The sequence below is a fragment of the Apodemus sylvaticus genome, chromosome 5 (genome assembly GCF_947179515.1).
Source record: "Apodemus sylvaticus chromosome 5, mApoSyl1.1, whole genome shotgun sequence".
NCBI classification, from domain to species: Eukaryota; Metazoa; Chordata; class Mammalia; order Rodentia; family Muridae; genus Apodemus; species Apodemus sylvaticus.
Window position 1 is genome coordinate 94,422,901 of NC_067476.1, and position 24,491 is coordinate 94,447,391.

Consider the following 24,491-nt stretch of genomic DNA (forward strand, 5'->3'; position numbering starts at 1 on the left):
TCAGGGTCTGAACCACCAACCAAATAATATACATAGGCTGTACCTAGAACTTCCCACACATATGTAGCAGATGTGCAGCCTGGTCTTCATGTAGATCCTGAACAACTGGACAGATGGTATCCCTGTAAGTGGGATATAGTCTAGGTAGTAATGCCTTGTATGGCCTCAGTGGGAGAGGAAGCACCTAGCCTCAAAGAGACTTGAAGTGCCAGGGTGGAGGGATACCTAAGGGGAGCCCACTCACTCAGAGGAGAAGGGAAGGGGGAATGGGGAAATGATTGTAGGAGAGAGTTACAGGGAGAGGCCAGTGAGCAGGATGTAAACAAGTGAAAAAATATGTTAGTGCATGTTTTGGCCAGGTGTGGTATAGCTGGGTCCTCAGGTAACACTATGTCCAATTTTCTGAGACACTGCCAGACTGATTTCTCTGAGTGATTGTACCAGCCTACAATCCCACCAACAATGGAGAAGTGTTCCTCTTTCTCCACATCCTCACCAGCGTCTGCTGTCACCTGAGTTTTTTATCTTAGCCACTCTGACTGATGTGAGGTGGAATCTCAGAGTTGTTTTGATAACAAGGACACATGCACCACTATGTTCATAGCAGTCTTATTTAAAATAGCCAGAAGCTGGAAAGAACCAAAATGTCCTTCAACAGAAGAATGAATACAGAAAATGTGGTATATTTACACTATGGAATACTATTCAGCTATTAAAAATGATGAGGTCATGAAATTCTTAGGCAAGTGGGTGGAACTGGAGAATGTCTTCCTGAGTGAGGTGACTCAATCACACACATGGTATGTACTCACTGAGAGGAGGATATTAGCCCAGAAGCTCAGAATATCTAAGAAACAATTCACATATCAAATGATGCCCAAGAAAAAAGAAGGAGAGGCCCCTGGTCCTGGAAAGGCTCAGTGCAGCAGTGTGGGAGAACACCACATTTTCTGTATTCATTCCTCCATTGAGGGATATCTGGGTTCTTTCTATCTTCTGGCTATTATAAATAGGACTGCTATGAACATAGTGGAGCGTGTGTCCGTATTACATGCTGGGGAATCCTCTGGGTATATGCCCAGGAGTTGTATAACAGGGTCCTTGGGTAGTGTCATGCCCAGTTTTCTGAGGAACCACCAGACTGATTTCCAGAGTGGTTGTACCAGCTTGTAATCCCACCAGCAGTGGAAGAGTGTTCCTCTTTCTCCACATCCTCGCTAGCACCCGCTGTCTCCTGAGTATTTAATCTTAGCCATTCTGACCTGTGTGAGGTGAAATCTCAGGGTTGTTTTTATTTGCATTTCCCTGATGACTAAGGATGTTGAACATTTCTTTAGGTGCTTCTCAGCCATTTGATATTCATTAGGTGAAACAGAAATCTTTCAACTGAGGAACACTCCTCCATTGCTGGTGGGATTACAAGCTAGTACAATCACTCTGGAAATCTGGCAGTCCTCAGAAAATTTCACATAGTGTTACCTGAGGACCAAGCTATACCACTCCTGGCCATATATCCAGAAGATGCTTTAACATGTAACAAGGATACATGATGTTACTTGTTCATAGCATACTTATACTATGTTCATAGCAGCCTTATTTATAATAGCAAGAAGCTAGAAAGAACCCACATGTCATTCAAAAGAGGAATGGATACAGAAAATGTAGTACCTTTACATAATGGAATACTACTCAGCTATTAAAAACAATGAATTCATGAAATTCTTAGTCAAATGGATGGAACTAGAAAAGATCATCCTGAATGAGTCAACCCAATCACAAAAGAACACAAATGTTATGCACTCACTGATAAAGAGATATTATCCCAAAAGTTCAGAATACCCAAGACATAATTCATAGACCAAATGAAGTTCAAGAAGAAGGAAGACCTAGTGTGGGGCGGCGGCGGCGGCGGCGGCAGTGCAGCAGTGGCTGGTCCAGCTGAAGGGCCATCAGCAATGGAACCAAGGCGACACAGGGTCCAGTTAGGCCCTGCGCCCACGACCACTGACCTTCGCTGACCAGCCGGGCGGCAAGCAGCTGCAGTTGTGCGGCGCCTTTCCTGCACGGAAGCCACTTCAGAACTAGGCCTCCCACCAGTCAGGAGAGGTGCATCCATCTTGGTTCCGGACTCCAGGGACTCCAAAACTACTATATCCAGCAAAACTCTCAATCACCATAGATGGAGAAACTAAGATATTTCATGACAAAACCAAGTTTACCCAATATCTATCCACAAACCCGGCCCTAAAAAGGATAATAGGAGGACAACACCAATACAAGGAGGGAAACTTCACCCTGGAAAAAGCAAGATAGTAACCTTTCATCAAACCCAAAAGAAGTTAAGCATTCAAATTTAAAAAATAACGTCAAAAATGATAGGAAGTAACAATCACTATTCCTTAATATCTCTTAACATCAATGGACTTAATGCCCCAATAAAAAGACACAGACTAACTGAATGGATACGTAAACAGGACCCTACATTTTGCTGCTTACAGGAAACACACCTCAGGGTCAAAGACAAACACTACCTTAGAGTAAAAGGCTGGAAGACAATTTTACAAGCAAATGGTCTCAGGAAACAAGCTGGAGTAGCCATTTTAATATCAGATAAAATTGACTTTCAACCCAAAGTCATCAAAAGAGACCCTGAGGGACACTTCTTGCTGGTCAAAGGAAAAATACAAAAAGAAGAACTGTCAATCCTGAACATCTATGCCCCAAATGCAAGGGCACCCACTTTCATAAAAGAAACTTTATTAAAACTAAAAGCACACATTGAACCTAACACAATAATTGTGGGTGACTTCAACACTGCACTTTCCTCAATGGACCGATCAGGAAAACAGAAACTAAACAGGGACACAATGAAACTAATTGAAGCTTTGGACCAGTTAGATTTAACAGATATATAGAGAACATTCTATCCTAAAACAAAAGAATATACCTTTTTCTCAGCACCTCATGGTATCTTCTCCAAAATCGACCATATAATTGGTCACAAGACAGACCTCAACAAATATAAGAAGATAGAACTAATCCCATGCCTCCTATCTGATCACTATGGAGTAAAAGTGGTCTTCAATAGCAACAGAAACAACAGAAAACCCACATACACGTGGAAACTGAACAATACTCTACTCAATGATACCTTGGTCAAGGAAGAAATAAAGAAAGAAATTAAAGACTTTTTAGAACACAATGAAAATGAAAACACAACATACCCAAATCTATGGGACACAATGAAAGCAGTGCTAAGAGGAAAACTCATAGCCCTGAGTGCCTCCAAAAAGAAAATGGAGAGAAAATACATTACCAGCTTAATGACATACCTGAAAGCCCTAGAACAAAAAGAAGCTATTTCGCCCAGGAGGAGTAGAAGGCAGGAAATCATCAAACTCAGGGCCGAAATCAATCAAGTAGAAACAAAGAGAACCATACAAAAAATCAACAATACCAGGAGCTGGTTCTTTGAGAAAATCAACAAGATAGATAAACCCTTAGCCAGACTGACCAAAGGGCACAGAGAAAGTATCCAAATTAACAAACTTAGAAATGAAAAGGGAGATATAACAACGGAAACTGAGGAAATCCAAAAAATCATCAGATCCTACTACAAGAGCCTATACTCAACACAACTGGAGAATCTGGAGGAAATGGACAATTTCCTTGACAGATACCAAATACCAAAATTAAATCAGGACCAACTAGACCATCTAAACAGTCCCATAATGCCTAAAGAAATAGAAGGAGTCATAGAAAGTCTTCCAACTAAAAAAAGCACAGGACCAGATGGCTTCAGTGCAGAATTCTACCAGACCTTCAAAGAAGAGTTAACACCAATACTCTTCAAACTATTCCACAAAATAGAAGCAGAAGGAACACTACCCAATTCCTTCTACGAAGCCACAATTACGCTGATACCAAAGCCACAAAAAGATCCAACAAAGAAAGAGAACTTCAGACCAATTTCCCTTATGAACATCGATGCAAAAATACTCAATAAAATTCTTGCCAACCAAATCTAAGAACACATCAAAACGATCATGCACCATGATCAAGTAGGCTTTATCCCGGGAATGCAGGGTTGGTTCAATATACGGAAATCCATCAATACAATCCACTACATAAACAAACTCAAAGAACAAAACCACATGGTCATTTCATTGGATGCTGAAAAAGCATTTGACAAAATTCAGCATCCTTTCATGCTTAAAGTCTTGGAGAGAACAGGAATTCAAGGCCCATACCTAAACATAGTAAAAGCAATATACAGCAAACCGGTAGCCAGCATCAAACTAAATGGAGAGAAACTTGAAGCAATCCCACTGAAATCAGGGACCAGACAAGGCTGCCCCCTTTCTCCTTATCTTTTCAATATTGTACTTGAGGTACTAGCTCATGCAATTCGACAACATAAGGAGGTCAAAGGGATACAAATTGGAAAGGAAGAAGTCAAACTATCATTATTTGCAGACGACATGATCGTCTACCTAAGTGACCCAAAGAACTCCACTAGAGAGCTCCTACAGCTGATAAACAACTTCAGCAAAGTGGCAGGTTATAAAATCAACTCAAGCAAATCAGTGGCCTTCCTAAACTCAAAGGATAAGCAGGCTGAGAAAGAAATTAGGGAAATGACCCCCTTCACAATAGCCACAAACAGTATAAAGTATCTTGGGGTGACTCTTACCAAACATGTGAAAGATCTGTATGACAAGAACTTCAAGACTCTGAAGAAGGAAATGGAAGAAGACCTCAAAAAATGGGAAAACCTCCCATGCTCATGGATCAGTAGAATCAATATAGTTAAAATGACCATTTTGCCTAAAGCACTATACAGATTCAATGCAATACCCATCAAAATCCCAACTCAATTCTTCACAGAGTTAGAAAGAGCAATTATCAAATTCATCTGGAACAACAAAAAATCCAGGATAGCTAAAACTATTCTCAGCAACAAAAGAAAATCTGGGGGAATCAGTATCCCTGACCTCAAGCAATACTACAGAGCAATAGTGTTAAAAACTGCATGGTATTGGTACAGTGACAGGCAGGAGGATCAATGGAACAGGATTGAAGATCCAGAAATGAACCCACACACCTATGGCCACTTGATCCTTGACAAAGAGGCTGAAAACATCCAATGGAAAAAAGATAGCCTTTTCAACAAATGGTGCTGGTTCAACTGGAGGTCAGCATGCAGAAGAATGTGAATTGATCCATCCTTGTCTCCTTGTACTAAGCTCAAATCCAAATGGATCAAGGACCTCCACATAAAGCCAGACACTCTGAAGCTAATAGAAAAGAAACTGGGGAAGACCCTTGAGGAAATCGGTACAGGGAGAAAGTTTCTGAACAGAACACCAATAGCGTATGCTCTAAGAGCAAGAATTAACAAATGGGACCTCATAAAATTACAAAGTTTCTGTAAGGCAAAGGACACCATCAAGAGGACAAATCGGCAACCAACAAATTGGGAAAAGATCTTCACCAATCCTACATCAGATAGAGGGCTAATATCCAATATATATAAAGAACTTAAGAAGTTAGACTCCAGAAAACAAAACAACCCTATTAAAAATGGGGTACAGAGTTAAACAAAGAATTCTCACCTGAAGAACTTCGGGTGGCGGAGAAGCATCTTAAAAAATGCTCAACTTCATTAGTCATTAGGGAAATGCAAATCAAAACAACCCTAAGATTTCATCTTACACCAGTCAGAATGGCTAAGATTAAAAATTCAGGAGACAGCAGGTGTTGGAGAGGGTGTGGAGAAAGAGGAACACTCCTCCACTGCTGGTGGGGTTGCAAATTGGTACAACCACTCTGGAAATCAGTCTGGCGGTTCCTCCGAAAACTGGGCACCTCACTTCCAGAAGATCCTGCTATACCACTCCTGGGCATATACCCAGAAGACTCCCCACCATGTAGTAAGGATACATGTTCTACTATGTTCATAGCAGCCCTATTTATAATTGCCAGATGCTGGAAAGAACCCAGGTATCCCTCAACAGAAGAGTGGATGCAAAAAATGTGGTATATCTACACAATGGAGTACTATTCAGCCATTAGAAACAATGAATTCATGAAATTCTTAGGCAAATGGATGGAGCTAGAGAATATCATACTAAGTGAGGTAACCCAGACTCAAAAGGTGAATCATGGTATGCACTCACTAATAAGTGGATATTAACCTAGAAAACTGGAATACCCAAAACATAATCCACACATCAAATGAGGTACAAGAAGAAAGGAGGAGTGGCCCCTGGTTCTGGAAAGACTCAGTGAAACAGTATTCAGCAAAACCAGAACGGGGAAGTGGGAAGGGGTGGGTGGGAGGACAGGGGAAGAGAAGGGGGCTTACGGGACTTTCGGGGAGTGGGGGGGGGCTAGAAAAGGGAAATCATTTGAAATGTAAATAAATTATATCGAATTAAAAAAAAAAGAAGAAGGAAGACCAAAATGTGGATACTCCGGTCTGTCTTATAAGGGGTAACAAAATACCCAACGGAGGAGACAAAGCATGTAGCAAAGACTTAAGGAAAGGCCAGCCAGAGACTGCCCCACCTGGGGATCCATCCCATATATATTCACCAAACCCAGACACTATTGTGGATGCCAAGAAGTGCTTGCTGACAATAGCCTGGTATAGATGTCTTCTGAGAGGCTCTGCCAGAGCCTGAAAAATACAGAGAGGCAGATGCTTAGAGGCAACCAATAGACTGAGCATGGAATCCCCAATGGAGGAGCTAGAGAAAGGACTGAAGGAGCTGAAAGGGTTTGTAACCCCATAGGAGGAACAACAGTATCAACCAATCAGACACCCCAGAGCTACCATGGACTAAACCACCAACCAAAGAGTACACATGGAAGGACCCACGGCTCCAGCTGCATATGTAGCAGAGGATGGCTTGATGGGCATCAATGGGGGAAGATGCTCTTGGCCCTCTGAAGGGTCGATGCCCAGTGTAAGAGAATGCTGGGACAGGAAGGCAAGAGTTGGTGGGTGGGTGAGGGAACAGCCTCACTGAAACACTGGGGGGGGGGTGGATGGTGTAGGGGCTTTCCAGGGGGAAACCTGGAAAGGGGACGACATTTGAAATGTAAATAAAGAAAATATCCAATAAAAAATAAAAAATAAATTTAAAAACATTCTCATTTTTAAGATTAGTGATACTCTGAAGATTTATGATCCTCCATACTATGATTACTTACAGCATACTTGATAGCAACATGATCATTCAGAAATATTTTACAGTTTTAAAATATTTTCTAAAAATGCACAATGTATCAGGAATTTATTCTCTTTTTAATTTATATGAAAATATTTTTCCATACAATATATTCTCATTACAATTTTACCTTCCCCAAATCCTCTTAAATCTTCCCCAGTTCCCAATACACCAGATCCATACATATTCCCTCTCTCATTAGAACAGAACAGAAACAAGTACGTAATGATGCTATGTAAAATAAAAACAAAGAAGAAACAAGCAGAAAATAGCCAATACATATATATATACATATATATATATACACATATTCATTTATACATAATTCCCATAGAAACACAAAACCAGAAATTACTATGTATACACACACACATACATACATACATACGTACATACATACACACACACACACACACACACACACACAGGACCTATAAGGTTTTATTTAAAAGCAGACAATCAAAAAAGCTTTGAAAAACATTATGAGACAAAGAAAAATCAAAAATGCCATTGAATTCATTTTGCATTGGCAATTTACTGCTGAACATGAGATCTGACCTTACCTATGGCTTATATACCCAGTGAGACTCACTTAGAAAAAATTAACTTTTCATTTGGGAGTTGTTATCAACTGGAGATAGCTTCTAGATTAGGGATGAGTGCTGTGTCCATTTCCCCTCTCAGTGCTGGGATTCATCTGGCCCACACCTGTGATAGGCACTGTGCATGCTACCGGTCTTTGTAAGTTCATATGTGTATCGGTCCTACTGTGCTTAGAAGGCCTTGTTTTCTTGATCTCCTGTTCTCATTTTAAAACTTCATCACAAATAAAGATAAACACCTTTTCATTGTGGCCCTCAATTTGAAGCCTCTCCCTATATTCCTTCAGACAGCTTCATGTAGTGTTTCTTTTCTAAGTCTTTCTTAGACTTCGCATTTGTAATATGTTCATTTGACTTTATAAATGTATATGAACTTATTTTCTATTCACTGTTCTATAAGTATTCTAAGAATTTACTGAAGGTCCAAGCAAGAAGACAAAGCGCTCTAATGAGTAAAACAAGACAATATACTGATGAAATTATGTCATAGTTTGTGAAGATTTATGAGGACGCAAGAAAATTATAAAGAAAGCCAGGACCAACACGAGTGTTCTTATACCTATGGTGTTTTGAGGCTTTCTATAATCGACATCGAAATCTATAATTCCTTAAAAGGATGAGACAATAGGAGGTGTAAATAGGAACTATTTCTACAAGTTATCATGGACTTTATTTATCTTCAATTGGAGAGCACATAACCCTTGGTGGTGCTATAATTCCCATTGTAACTGAGTAAAATATGTCACAAAACCTATAAAGTCAGTTGCATGTCATGGCACACATTTGTAGACTGATGAATTTTCTGTTATGTTCATTTGGTATAAAATGTGTCCCCTGGTCAAACAAGACTTTGTGCAAGTTCTTATGTGTGGCTTGGATGAAGCATTCTATGAATCCACATATAATTAAGCTAGCAGACATGTAGTCTATCTTACTCATAGGTGAATCTATGAAGTAGAAAAGTATGAATCATATACAATAAATGATTTCTCATAGGAACTAGATTTACCTAATTTTCAACACACAAAACTGTCCCAAGGAGGTTGTAACCTCATTCAAGATGCAAAGCTAGGGGCACTAGAATCCGGTAAGGAAAAATAGACATGAGATGGAGACCAAGGATAGTTAATACTGAGTTTCTCAATGCCTCGAATTTCAATGATGCATTTGATTGCTAGCCTGGTGACTATAGTCATAATGATACACTTGCAACTTTTGTGAAACATGGAAGAATTAAAAGGGGATGTGGAAAAGAAAGAACTACAGCACTACTTCTGCTCCATAGTGTCAGGATGAGTCAGCATATATGTGCCTATGAGGTACCTAAGTGCATACACTGTACCAACTGATAAAAAATGCTATAGCTTCACTTGCATCTCAATAATATTATGCAAATTATATGTGCTGAAATTGAACATAGAAATATAAAGAAAAAATATAATATGGAAAAACAGTAAAAAATAAAAATATAAATAAATTTGACTGTTATAATGTTAACTGGAGAGTATCAAGTGTGTATGTTTGCAGATTCTGAATACTTTGAATAACCACACAGAAAATCAAAAGAGTGACTAGATTGTACACAATGAAAATATGACCCCTATGCATGTCAACTTGAATATTTTCCATGAAGTGCTGCCAGTATGTGCTGCATGTGAGAAATTTATGCTCACACAGAGAGAGAGACAAACAGACATAAAAAGGAAAAATGTTTCTCTTTCTTTTAGGATTTAAACAACTTTTCCATCTTCCATACAATTAAAAGTTTACTTCACAAAAAATTATTCTTTATTCATTGAAATCTGCAATATTGTAATCTTTGTTTCATAAATATAAACTTCATTCCTCATTGTTAGGACAAATTTAAATCTCTCCTCAAAGAAGACAAAAGTCACTGAAATATCAGTATAAGTAAATAAATCCTATAAGGGAAAGAAATTGTCACTGAATTTGATCAGCAATGCACTGTGCTCAATGATGAATGTTCACTCTGTAATTACTTAGGAGATCTTCCAATATTTTAATAGCTGTCTGCACACTCTTTTCATAGATGTCTTCATATCTTGATTTCTCAATGTGTAGATCATAGGGTTCAGAAAAGGAGTACCAACTGCATCAAATATAGCAAGATACTTATCCAGGTGTGTGGAGTGGGAAGGCCATGTATATATAAATATCAAAGGACCAAAGAACACAACCACAACAGAAATGTGAGCAGAAAGTGTGGACAAAGCTTTGGAGGAACCACTTGAGGAATGTTTTTGAACAGTCACTATTATGACAACATAAGATATGACCAGTATAAAGAAGGAGCCTACAGAGATGAAGCCACTGTTGGCTGAAACCATTAATTGTATTTGGTTGGTATCTACACAAGCAAGTCTGATGAACCGAGGAAAGTCACAGTAAAAGCTATCCAAAATATTTGGTCCACAGAATGGTAAATTTACTATATAAACAAATTGAACCAGGGAATGCATAAGACCAACCACCCAGGCAGCCACTAAGATGAAAATGCACATTTTTGCATTCATAATGGTCAGATAATGGAGAGGCTTACATATGGCTACATAGCGATCATATGCCATGCCTATGAGCAGCACTACCTCCACACCACCGATGACATGGATGAAAAAGATTTGAGTGATGCAACCCCTAAAAGAGATGACTTTGTGCTTTCTGAACAGGTCATAAATCATCTTGGGACAAGTGACACATGAAACACCTAAATCAATGAAGGAGAGATTGGCCAACAGAAAGTACATGGGAGAATGTAAGTGAGGGTCAGAAGCCACTGTGAAAATGATGAGGGAGTTTCCCATCATGCTAGCCATATAAAACACTGAAGCAAACACAAAAAGAAGTACTTGCATCTTCCAGGAGTTGGTGATTCCCACGAATATAAACTCTGATACAACGGAGTGATTTGTTCCTTCCATTGCTGCTGTTTTCAGCGCTACCAGAAGGACAGCAGTACAAGAAACTGAACGTTATCATAGATATATTAATATACCACAAAACATTACAACTCAAGCTTATAAAATACATTTTTGATTTATCAATAAATCTTTATCATAAGGATGAACAAATATATGAACAAGTGCTTACATGGCTACTTATCAGGGGATGGCACTCTGCACGAGCGTTTTAAATTTGTTAAAAGAGATTTCATTAAAGGTTCAAAAATAGAACATTTGAGTTGCATCTTTTAAAAGAGGAAACTTGAACAGTGTTGAGAATATAAATGAGTATATTTGTTTGAGAAAGCATATAGCCACCTCCATAATAATTTTAAAATAATACCTTGGTATGTAACATCTGTCATCCAATATATAGGGCCCTGGATATTGTCCCTGTCAAAAAATAAAAGAGGAAGAAAGGAAAGAAGGAAAAAAGAAAGGAATGAAGTAGGGGAATTAAGAAAGGAAGGAAGGAAGGAAGGAAGGAAGGAAGGAAGGAAGGAAGGAAGGAAGGGAAAGGAAGGAAGAAACAAACAAACAAACAAAAATAGAGAAATAGAAATGATTATAAAGAGAAAAGAAAGATGGAATACTAGAGTGAGGGAATGGGAGAAAGATACAGAAAAGATAGATACATAGAAAGAGACAACTTAGAAAGAGAATTGTTAACCAATATCATTTTTGGAGTTAATCATCTAGAAGAAATGGCCCTGCATTGGTCCATGATCATTGAAACATCATTTATAGTTACCAATATAAAATTATCCTAAGTGTTCCTTTATGGATAACTAAGCAGTTAATGGATAACTAAACACAAATGCACAGACAGACAGACAGACAGACACAGACACACACACACACACACACAAATACACATAGAATAGACTATTTCATAGCCTTTAAAGGAAGGGAATTTTGTCTCATAATAACATTAATTAACCTGGGAGTCATTGTGCCAAATGAAACAGAGACGCATGAAGATAAATGAGGAAAGATTTTCTGTATATGTAAAATCTAAAGAATTCAGCAAAGAATGTGGTGACAAAACAGGCAAAAATGATGTGGGGAGTGGGCATGAAGCAAGATGCTCATGGCTTAAAAAAAAATCCAAAATCTCCATTGACATGATGGTTGCTTTCTGAAGATCTATGATATCATGGTGATTATGGACAATGATAATAATGAGTTGCATACCTGGAAATTGCTGAGAGGCTATTATCAATATTCTCACAAATAATAAGTATGTGAGGTAAGCATGTTCATTAGTTTAATATATATGTAATACATATAATGTAACTTCATATACATTGCTATGTATTATATATAAAACTTAATATATTACATATTCATGCTGTGAACCAAAAATATACACAATACTTATTTGTTAATTGATCCTATATGAAATAAAAACGGGAGAAATTTCCAATTTTATCTATAGAATTTAGAAATGTAGACCACACAGTGAAGCTTGTGGAAGTCATATAGTGTTCCAGCCCATGTAATATTTCTGGATTACAGTGAAAGCCTTCAATATAGAAAACAATTCAATTTCTTACTTCACATTCTAGTTAAGTATTTGCCTATAAAATATGATGCATAGGTAAGAAACACTGCCTTGGAGAACTCACCTCATGAACAGAAAATTAAGTCTTCTGAAGGTAACCATGATGTACTAGAAAGCATTTTTTTAAATCTGAAATAAAGAATTTTCACATTATGTTTTAGGTTACTTCTCACTAGAGAATAAACAGCACCATGGACACAAGATGGACTTTCAATTCAGAAAAACAAAATGCATACCATTGCTCGTCCACTAGCAATTTATTATAGAGAGAGAGTTTATTAATCTATTTTAGATATTTAAAAGCTGAAGTTTATGGTACAGATTAAGTAAAACAAGTGGTCAAAACCATGTGTTCAGTATATAGATATTCTATATGAGATAATTAACAAGTATTGATACTAATGTTTTTTTTCAGCTTTTCCATGATACGGTGAATACTTGAAATAAATGAATGAATGAAAAAGATAAACAATGAACATGAAATTCTATTTCTGAAAGACTTTTCAGTATATTTTAACTCTCCCCTTCTAATAAAAGATTTTTAAAATATATTAGCTACCTCCTATTCAATAAGTTATATTGTTCAACTTACTTAGTAATCAGTGTTTTCTCAATGTCATTTAAATTTATTTTTCTTTTGCTTTTTTTTAAATTACCTTTAATCTTTTTTTACAGTCCAGTCATTATCACCATCCTGGTCTGCCATCCAACAGTTCCTTATCCAATTCCCCCTCCCTCCAGAACACTGTGTCCCCTTAGTGCTTATAATTAAGTATACTTACTAAATGTTCCTTCTCAACTAGATTCAACTCCAATCAAATTAAGGACTAACATCTGTATCTTGTGTAATCCATCTTAAAACCAAGAATCATACCATAATGTATGTAAATATTCACTGAAATATAGAAAAAAATGTGTTTTAGTTATTTCAAATACACATGAATGTGCATGTTTAGAGTTTTAAAGACAAGAAAGGAAATAGTGCAGAGTTCTACAGTAATAGAGAAAGTAGATGTCAAATGACCATGAAAGTAAAGGAAAAGGCATGGATGGTAAATGGAAAATTTAAAAACAAGAACATTTGAAAAGTATGTGTGTCCTGGAGGGGAAACGTTTAAGAAAAAGATAATATATTTAATTTTCTTTGCCTTTTGACAATTCTTTTAAAACTGCATAGTTATAACCAATCACAGTTATAAAACTGCATAGTTACAACCAATCACAGAGAGTTGCTTAACAATTAAGCAACTCTCGAGTGCTAAAGCTATAGAAGTCATTGTCAATGAACCTGTATCCACTGTGAATTTGTCTTCTGGACAGCCAATCTTCCTCACCATCATAAAACTCCATGAATGTTTTTGAATTTAGAACAGAATGATTTGTAAAACATAGGAAAATATTATAGAATTTAGAAGCACAGAAAATTTAAAACATGATAGGCTTATATTCACTTGGCACAGTGTAGTATCTGAAAATTAGTCCAAAAACTGACATAGTCATCTGTAAATGGAGAATGAAGGACATGATGTTGATTTGCCTATAAGCCACAAACACCCATAGTGGAATACCCACAGAAGAAGATACTTTAAATCATCTTCTCTTATACTTGGTTAAAATCATTCTCATTCTTCATATAGTGTACATTCATTTACACCTATAAGAATACCCACAATGCAAAGGTCCAGACTTAAGTCTTTGACTTGTATGAGTTTTCCCCCTCATTTGTACCTTTATGTAGTTTTAAGTCTGTCCTATGAGAATCCTCCAAGACAGATTTCTAATACCTACTTCTTAAAGGAAATATTTGTTAATTTGGTTCCTTATACAGAGTCATAAGTTTAGTACCCTACAGTCATCTGCTTGGTTTGAGCAAAGCACCCATCAGAACCATCACCTATACATATTTTCTCCTGTTTCAATTAATATTATAAGTCCATTATTCCTTCAAGAAAAACTCTGGACTTTTACTTCTCAGTAAAAGTTATACCCAGAATAACTCAAACTCTTCTAATTTAATTAAAACTCCTGTTTCTATTGATTATTGAGGAAAATATAAGTAACTTTACATCCTTTATAAATAATCACTTATGAGCATGAAAGGAACTTATAGATTTTTGAAATAGTTTTTCAAAAGCATTTAATTACTCTAATTTTCTTTCTCATGTTCTGCCATACTAGAAAAATAATATTTCCATTTATTAAAACTCTTTAACTGGTTACTTATAATTCAGGAATAAAATTAGTGATGTACTTATTATAAACTACAGGAGATGGAGTTGGAGGGACAGCTCAGTGACTAAGAGCACTTATTGCTCTTGCAGAGAAAAGAAACTTAGCTTATCAGCACCCTTGTGACAGCTCACATCTTTCTATAATTCCAGTTCCAGAGGATCCAATGCAGTCTTCTGGACTTCTCAGCAACAACTTACAAGAAGTGTACATACATACATGCAAGGAAAAAATCATATTTACAAAATAAAAATAAATCAATTTTTTTGAAACAGGAGAAAATGTGATAAATAAATCTAATTTTTGATTTGTAAGTATTACTGTGTTTCTCTACATCATATTGCAAAATAGCTAAGTATTGAAAAATTACACCTAGAATATATTCAAAATATTACAAAGTTGTTTGATGTTTACCAGTGTCTTTCATATTTTCTGGATACAATGTCATTCTAGCTCAAATCCAAATCCAATTAACTTCTTCCTATATATCAGAAATTTTTCATAGTTTTTCTGTACTTTTCAATTACTTTTTCAGCATGATATCTCCTATTGCTTTAGGCAAAAACCAACATTTAGGGTATAATGCATTAGCATAACATTTTTAAAACAAGAATATCTACATATAAAGCCATAATTCTCATTGTTTAAACATCTCTGTACATTTTACCTTCATAAAGAGAATGCATCTTCACAGACTGGTTTTTCTGATTTCTTTAGTTTAAAATACCTAATAATAACCTAACATAAAATATATGAAGCTAATTACTCAAACCTCAAGAGAGAAGTGAGCAAAAGATTCTGAACACACTAGATAGTTTTCAATGTGCTCATAGTTCAGACTTTCTCCCTGGAGAACTGTTTGTTTTGTCCAGTGCGACTAGAAGTCATCAGGTTTCGTGAAACAACATTAAAATGGAAAAATGAAAATTTTATATCATTTTAATATTGTGTTGTAAATATTAATAACTAGTCATTGCGATTAGTACCTAAAATAGATAATTAGCTCAAATCCTGACTATAAACGGTTATTTAATCACTTTAGTATATTGGAAGAAGAAATATTTAAGAAGCTTCCTCTTTTATATGTTATATAATTGTGACTTTGTATATACATTTAGATGTATAGAAGTTCCCAGAAAATAAGAAATTTAAATGTAAATAGAATAATTAAAACACCTGTCATAAAAGAGGTGAAGAGCAGAAACAAGACAAGAGGGCCGGCCTATTCTCTCCACTCCAATTCAGTATAAATCCTGAAGTCTTAGCTAGTTCAATAGCACAAAAGAAAAGAAAACAAAAAAGAAGGGAAGGAGGGCATGAGAGAGGAAAGAAGGAAGAAAGGAAGGAATATAATAGAAAAAGGAATCAAAGTATTAAGGTAGCTGTACTTGTAAATAACATGATACATAAAAGACCTTAAGGACTCCACTAAAAAATTCTTAGAACTGATAAGTACTTTCAGCAAAGTTGTAGCATACAAAATTGACATGAAAAAAATCAGAGGCCAATAACAAAAAGGCTGCAAAGGAAATCCAGAAAAATAATTATACTAGTAGCAGAAGAAAGGAAGGAAGGAAGGAAGGAAGGAAGGAAGGAAGGAAGGAAGGAAGGAAGGAAGGAAGGAAGGAAGGAAGGAAGGAAGGAAGGAAGAAGAAAAAGAAAAATATCTGGCAATGGATGTGAAGGACCAAGGAAATGAAGAACTTCTACAACAAAAATTATTGAAGAAAAAATTGAGGAATATATGAGACGATAGAAAGAGTACTCTTCCCCACAGTTCAAAAGGATCAATGTGAAAATGAATAACCTGCCAAAATTAATCTACAGATTTGATGAAATCCCCAGTAAACACTAGATCATTCTTTACAAACAGAAAAAAACAATTGCAAATTTTATATGAAGGCACAAAAGATCTAGGATAGCCAAATTAAATACTGAATAAAAAGAATCAGACAGATTTCAAATTGTGAATGGTGTTGTTTTGCTAATTTCTTTCTCAGCCTATTTATTGTTTGTATAATAAAGAGCTACTGCTTTTTATTAATTAATTAATTAATTTTTTACATTCTATATTTTATTACCCCACCACCACCCCTCCATCCACCCTCTGTTTCACATCCTGGACTTCCTCCCTACCCTCTGTCTACACGTGGATGTCCCCACTCCCACACTCCCCAACCTCTAAATTCCCTAGGGCCTCAAGTCTTTTGAGGGTTAGGTGCATCATCTCTGAATGAACACAGACCCAGCAGGCCTCTACTGTATGAGTATTCTGGGTCTCATATCAGCTGGTGTATGCTGACTGTTTGGTGGTGCAGTGTTTGAGATATCTCAAGGGTCTTTATTAAATGAGACTGCTGGTCTTCGTACAGGATTGTCCTCATCAGCTTCATTCAGCCTTCCCCTTTCCAACAGCAGGGGTCAGCTGTCCATTGGTGCAAATACCTGCATCTGACTCTTTCAGCTGCTTATTGCAGTTTCTGTAGTGCGGTCATGCTTGGTCCATTTTTATGAGTGCTCCATAACATCAGTAATAGTGTGAGGACTTGAGACCTGATCTGACTTTAGGATTGTCTATGGACCTTCTTTTCCTCAGGCTCCTTTCCATTTCCATCCCTGTAATCCTTTCAGAGAGACACAATTATAGGTCAGAGTTGTGACTGTGAATGCCCCCTCTCACTCATTTGATGCCCTGTCTTCCTGTTGGAGGTGGACTCTATAAGTGCCCTCTCCCTACTGTTGGTCATTTCATATAAAGTCCCTCCCTTTGAGTCTGGAGAGTCTCTCACCTCCCAGGTCTCTGGTGCATTCTGGAGGTTACCCCCAACCTCTTATCTCCAGAGGTTGCCTGTTTCCATTCTTTCTGCTGGCCCTCAGGGCTTCAGTCCTTTTCCCTCAGCCAATACCAGATAATGTTCCCCTTTCCCAATTACCTCCCAACTCTTTCCACTTTCCCTGAGGTCTCTTCCTCCCTCCACATTTGTGATTGCTTTGTTCTCCCTCCCAAGTGGAACTGAAGCATGCTCAATTGGGCACTTCAGTTCTGTGAACTGTATCTTGGGTACTCTGTGCTTTTTAAAATCCACTTATTAGTAAGAGCATACTATGCTTGTCCTTTTGTGTCTGAGTTACCTCACTCAGGATATTTTCTAGTTCCATCCATTTGCCTGCAAAACTCCAGATGTTTTCGTTCTTAATAGCTGAGTAGTATTCTATTGTGTAAATGAACCACATTTTCTGTATCCATTCTTCTGTTGTGGAACATCTGGGCTGTTTCCAGCTTCTGGCTATCACAAATAAGGCCATATGAACACAGTGGAACACATGACCCTATGGCATAGTAGGGCATCTTTTGAGTATATACCCAAGAGTGATACAGCTGGGCCTTCAGATAGATCTATTTCCAATTTTCTGAGGAATCTCCAGATTGATTTCCAGAGTGGTTGTACCAGTTTGCAATCCCACCAGCAATGGAGGATTGTTCCTCTTTCTCCACACCCTCTCCAACATGAGTTGTCACCTGTGGTTTTGATCTTAGCCATTCTGATTGGTTAAGGTGGAATCTCACCACAATTTCTCTGATACCTAAACCACACAAGGACCTAACAAAAAGAGAACTTCAGACCAATCTTGCTTATGAATATCGATGCAAAAATACTTAATAAAATTCTAAAATTCTTGCAAACGGAATCCAAGAACACATCAAAACTATCATTTACCACAATCAAGTAGGCTTCATCCCAGGGATGCAAGGTTGTCTCAATATACAAAAATTATAACCTACTACATAAACAAACTCAAAGAAAAAAATCACATGATCATCTCCTTAGATGCAGAAAAAGCATTTGGCAAAAATACAACACCCCTCCATGTTAAAAGTATTGAAGTGATCAAGGAATTCATACCTAAACATAATGAAAGCAATTTATCAAAAATCAAATTAAATGAAGACATACTTGAAGCAATCCCACTAAGATCAGGAACAAGACAAGGATGCCCACTCTCCCCGTATCTATTCAATATAGTACCTGAAGTGCTAACTAGACCAAAAAAGAGATCAAGGGGATACAAATTGGCAAAGAAAAAATCAAGGTACCATTATTTGCAGATGATATGATAGTATGCATAAACGATCCCAAAAATTCTACCAGAGAACTTCTACAGCTGATAAACAACTTCAGCAAAGTGGCCAGATATAAAATTAATTCAAATAAATCAGTAGCCTTCCTTTATACAAATGATAAACAAGGCTGAGAAAGAAATTATGGAAACAACTCCCTTCGCAATAGCCACAAATAATATAAAATATCTTGCGGTAACTCTAACCAAACAAGTGAAAGGCCTGTATGACAATAATTTCAAGTCTCCAAAGAAAGAAATTGGAGAAGTTCTCAGAAAAATGGAGATTTCTCCCATGCTCATGGATCCGCGGGGTTAACATAGTAACAATGGCTATCCTACCAAAGGCAATCTACAGATTCAATGCAATCCCCATTAAAATCCCAACACAATCCTTCAAAATCATAGAAAGAGTAATTCTCAAATTCATCTGGAAAAGCAAAAAACACAGAATAGCCAAAACAAGTCTTAAAAATAAAAGAATTACAGGGGGGAATCACCATTCCTGGCCTCAAGCTTTACTACAGAGCAATAGTGATAAAAACTGGATGGTATTGGGACAGAGACAGACACATTAATCAATGGTATAGAATTGAAGACCCAGAAATAAAACCACTTAAAGACACTTGATCTTTGACAAAGATGCCAAAAATATGCATTGGAAAAAAGAAAGCATCTTCAACAAATGGTACTGATCTAACTGACTGTCTGTATATAGAAAAATGAAAATAGACCCATATTTGTCACCTTGCACAAAGCTCAAGTCGAAGTGGATCAAGTACCTCAACATAAAACCAGATACACTGAATCTGATAGAAGAGAAAGTGGAAAAGAGCCTTGAACTCACTGACACAGAGGGGAAATTTCCTGAAGAGAACTCCAATGGCTCAGGTTCTAAGATCAAGAATTGATAAATGGGACTTCATGAAACTGGGAAGTTTCTGAAGGCAAGGGACATAGTCAATAAGACAAATCAGCAACCTACAGACTGGAAAAAAAATTTCACTAACCCCATATCTGATAAAGGGCTAATATCCAAAATATATAGAGAACTCAAGAAACTAATCACCAAAAAAAAAACAAACAATGCAATCAAAAGTGGGGTATAGAATTAAACTGAGATTTCACAAATGAGGAATCTCGAATGGCTGAGAAGCACCTAAAAGAAATGTTCAAAGTCCGTAGTGATCAGAAAAATGCAAATCAAAATGACCCTGAGCTAGTAATATTTTTAAATTGGTATCCAGCTACTTTGATAAAGATTTTTATCATCTGTAGGAGCCCTCTAATAGAATATTGTAGCTCACTTATGTATAATATATCATCTGTGAATAGTGATACTTTGACTTCTTCCTTTCTACTTTGTATTCCCTTAATCTCTTTTAGTTGTTATATTGTCTGGCTAAAATTTCAACTATATTGAATAGGTATGGATGTCTTTGTTGTATTCTTGATTTTAGTGAAATTCCTTTAAGTTTCTCTCCATTTAATTTGATGTTGACTATTAGCTTTCAGTATATCACTATTAATGTGTTTAGGTATGCACCTTGAATCCCTGATTTATCCAAGACTTTTAACATAAAAGTGTGTTAGATTTTTTTCTTTCTCACTTTTTTATTTGATATATTTTTATTTACATTTCACATGATTTCTCCTTTCCTGCATCGCCCCTTCCCAAAAGTCCCATAAGCCCTCTTCCTTTCTCCTGGTCCCCAATCCACCCCTTCGTGCTTCCCTGTCCTGGTATTCCCCTATACTGCTGCACTGAGTCTTTCCAGGACCAGGGGCCTCTCCTTCCTTCTTCTTGGGTTTATTTGATATGTGAATTGTGTCTTGGGTATTCCAAGGTTCTAAGCTAATATGCACTTATCAGTGAGTGCATACCATGACTATTCTTTTGTGATTGGGTTACCTCACTTAGGATGATATTCTCCAGTTCCATCCATTTGTCTAAGAATTGCATGAATTCTTTGTTTTTAATAGCTGAATAGTACTCCATTGTGTATATATACCACATTTTCTGAATCAATTCCTCCGTTGAGGGACATCTGGGTTCTTTCCAGCTTCTGGCTATTATAAATAGGGCTGCTATGAACATAGTGGAGCATGTACCCTTATTACATGCTGGGGAACCCTCTGGGTATATGCCCAGGAGTGGTATAGTGGGGTCCTCCGGAAATACCATTCACAGTTTTCTGAGAAACTGCCAGACTTATTTCCAGAGTAGTTGCAACCCCACCAGCAGTGGAGAAGGGGTGTTCCTCTTTCTCCACATCCTCGCCAGCACATGTTTTCTCCTGAGCCATTTCTCCTGTTTTGATTTTAGCCATTCTGACTGGTGTGAAGTGAGATCTCAGGGTTGTTTTGATTTGCATTTCCCTGATGACTAAGGATGCTGAACATCTCTTTAGGTGCTTCTCCACCATTCGATATTCCTCAGGTAAAAATTCATTGTTTAGCCCTGGATCCCATTTTTTAATGGGGTTCTTGGGTTCTCTGGAATCTACCTTCTTGAGTTCTTTGTATGTCTTGGATATAAGCCCTCTGTCAGATGTAGGGTTGGTAAAGATCTTTACACAATTTGTTGGTTGCTGTTTTGTTCTTTTGACAAAGTCCTTTGCCTTACAAAAACTCTGCATCTAAGGAGATGATCATGTGATTTTTTTATTGTGTGAGGTGCAATGTGTGCTTTAAGCTTTGGTAAAGTTTCCTTTACGAATGAGGGTGCCCTTGTATTTTCAAAATTGAGAGTTCTTCTTGGCAGATTTTTCCTTTGATGAGTATAGAGTGTTCTTCTGTGTATTTTTTGATGACTTTTGGTTGAAAGTCTATTTTATTGGATATTGGCTACTCCAGCTTTTTTCCTGGGACCATTTGCTTGGAAAACTGTTTTCCAGCCTTTTACTCTGAGGTGGTGTTTGTCTTTGACACTGAGATGCATTTCCTGTATGCAGCAAAATGTTGGGTCTTGTTTGCATATCCAGTCTGTTAGTCTATGTGTTTTTATTGGGGAATTGAGTCCATTGATGTTAAGAGATATTAAGAAATAGTTATTGCTGCTTCCTGCTATTTTTTATGTAATTTTTTATGTTTGTATGGTTATCTTTTTGGGGGGTTGTTGAAAGAATATTAATTTCTTGCTTTTTCTATTGTGTACTTTCCCTCCTTTTGTTGGTGTTTGTCCTTTGAAGGGCTGGATTTGTGGAAAGATACTGTGTAAATTTTTTTTGTCATGAAATACCTTAGTTTCTCCATCTATGGTAATTGAGAGATTTGCTGGATATAGCAGTGTTGGTTGGCATTTGTATTCTCTTAGGACCTGCATGACATCAGCCCAGGCTCTTCTGGCTTTCATAGTCTCTGGTGAGAAGTCCAGTGTAATTCTGCTAGGTCTACTTTTATATGTTACTTGACCTTTTTCCCTTACTGCTTTTAATATTCTTTTTTTTGTTTAGTACATTTTGTATTTTAATTATTATGTGACAGGAGAAATTTCTTTTCTGGTCAAATCTATTTGGAGATCTATAGGCTTCTTGTATGTTCATAGGCATTTCTTTCTTTAGGTTAGGGAAGTTTTCTTCTATAATTTTGTTAAAAACATTTACTAGCTCTTTAAGTTGGAAATCTTCACTCTCTTCTATACCTTTAATTCTTAGGTTTGGTCTTCTTATTTTTGTGCTGGATTTCCTGGATGTTTTGGGTCAGGAACTTTTTGCATTTTGCATTTTGTTTGACTGTTGTATCAATGCTTTCTATGGTATCTTCTGCATCTGAGATTCTCTCTTCTATCTCTTGTATTCTGTTGATGATGCTTGTATCCATGACTCCTGACTTCTTTCCTAGGTTTTCTTTGTCCAGAGTTGTTTCCCTTTGTGATTTCATTATTGTTTCTACCTCCTTCTTTAGATCCTGGATGTCTGTGTTTAATTCCTTCACCTGTTTTGTTGTATTTTCCCTTAGCTCTTCAAGGGCTTATCCCTGTTTATTTGTGTTCTTCTGTATTTCTTTAAGGGAGTTATTTATGTCCTTGAAGCCTCCATCAGCATCTTGACCTGTGATTTTAAATCCAAATCTTGCTTTTGTGGTGTTTTGGGGTATCCAGGACTTGCTGTTGTGGGAGAATTGGGTGCCATATTGTCTTGATTACTGTTACTGTTCCTACATTTGCCTTTTGCCATGTGGTTATCTCTGGTGTTAGTTCGTCCTGCTGTCACTGGCTGGTGCTTGTCCCTCCTGTGTGCCTGCAGGTCTATCTCAGCAATCCTGGGTGACCTGCTTTCCCCTGACACAAATTGCTGTGGTGCTGCCGAGTTCCTGGGTGCAGGTGGAGTCCTGGTGGGGTGTGTCCCAAGCGATCCTCTACTCTGGTGATGCCTGCCTACCAATCTGTTACACAGTCACAGGCACAGAGATGGTGGCCAAGACCCACTCTCTTGTAGTTGTATTTGGGTATGTAGCTCTGTGGCCCTGATCAACTCCGGATGCAAGCTGTGCTGGTGTGTTGCATTTTTTCAAAGGCTTTTTCAGCATCTAAGGAGATGATGATGTGGGGTTTATTTTTTATTTATATGGTGGATCATATTGATTTATATGATGGATTTTTGATTGAACCATCCCTACAACCCAGGATGAAGCCTACTTAATCATGGTGGATGGTATTTTGATGTGTTCTTGGATTCTGTTTGCTAGTATATAATTGAGCATTTTTGTATCTATGTTCAAAAGGGAAATTGGTCTACAATTCTCTTTCTTTGGTGAGTCTTGTGTGGTTATTAATGTGACTGATGTCTCACAAAATGAGTTTGGCAATGTTCTTCTGTATCTATTTTGAAGAATAATTTGAGGTTTATTGGCATTACCTCTTCTTTGAACATCTGGTAGAATTCTGTGTTAAAATATTCTGGCCCTGGGCTTTGGGAGGGTGTGGACTTTTAATGATTGCTTCTATATCCTAAAGGGTTATGGAATTATTTAGATTGTTTACTTGATCCTTAATTAATTTTGGTAAGTAGTATCTGTTAATAAAATCATCTGATTCTATTTTGAAGAATAATTTGAGGATTATTGGTATTACCTCTTCTTTAAACATCTGGTAGAATTCTGTGTTAAAACCTTCTGGCCCTGGGTTTGGGAGGGTGTGGACTTTTAATGACTGCTTCTATTTCCTAAGGGGTTATGGAACTATTTAAATTGTTTACTTGATCCTGAATTAATTTTGGTAAGTGGTACCTATCAATAAAATCATCCATTTTGTTTAGATTTTTTAATTTGGGAGAGTACAGACTTTTTTTTGTTTGTTTGTTTGTTTGTTTTTTTGTTTTTTTTTATTCGATATAATTTATTTACATTTCAAATGATTTCCCCTTTTCTAGCCCCCCGACTCCCCGAAAGTCCCGCAAACCCCCTTCTCTTCCCCTGTCCTCCCACCCACCCCTTCCCACTTCCCCGTTCTGGTTTTGCTGAATACTGTTTCACTGAGTCTTTCCAGAACCAGGGGCCACTCCTCCTTTCTTCTTGTACCTCATTTGATGTGTGGATTATGTTTTGGGTATTCCAGTTTTCTAGGTTAATATCCACTTATTAGTGAGTGCATACCATGATTCACCTTTTGAGTCTGGGTTACCTCACTTAGTATGATATTCTCTAGCTCCATCCATTTGCCTAAGAATTTCATAAATTCATTGTTTCTAATGGCTGAATAGTACTCCATTGTGTAGATATACCACATTTTTTGCATCCACTCTTCTGTTGAGGGATACCTGGGTTCTTTCCAGCATCTGGC

At 37.2% G+C, this 24,491-nt stretch overlaps 1 protein-coding gene across 1 annotated transcript; it reads right to left on the reverse strand.

Annotated features, from left to right (window-relative positions):
- Positions 1 to 9,837: 9,837 nt before the first annotated feature.
- Positions 9,838 to 10,794, reverse strand: LOC127684522 (olfactory receptor 4F3/4F16/4F29-like). The gene has a single exon (XM_052181434.1). It carries the CDS (start codon positions 10,774 to 10,776, stop codon positions 9,838 to 9,840), a length of 939 nt encoding a protein of 312 aa, XP_052037394.1. The 5' UTR covers positions 10,777 to 10,794.
- Positions 10,795 to 24,491: the final 13,697 nt, after the last annotated feature.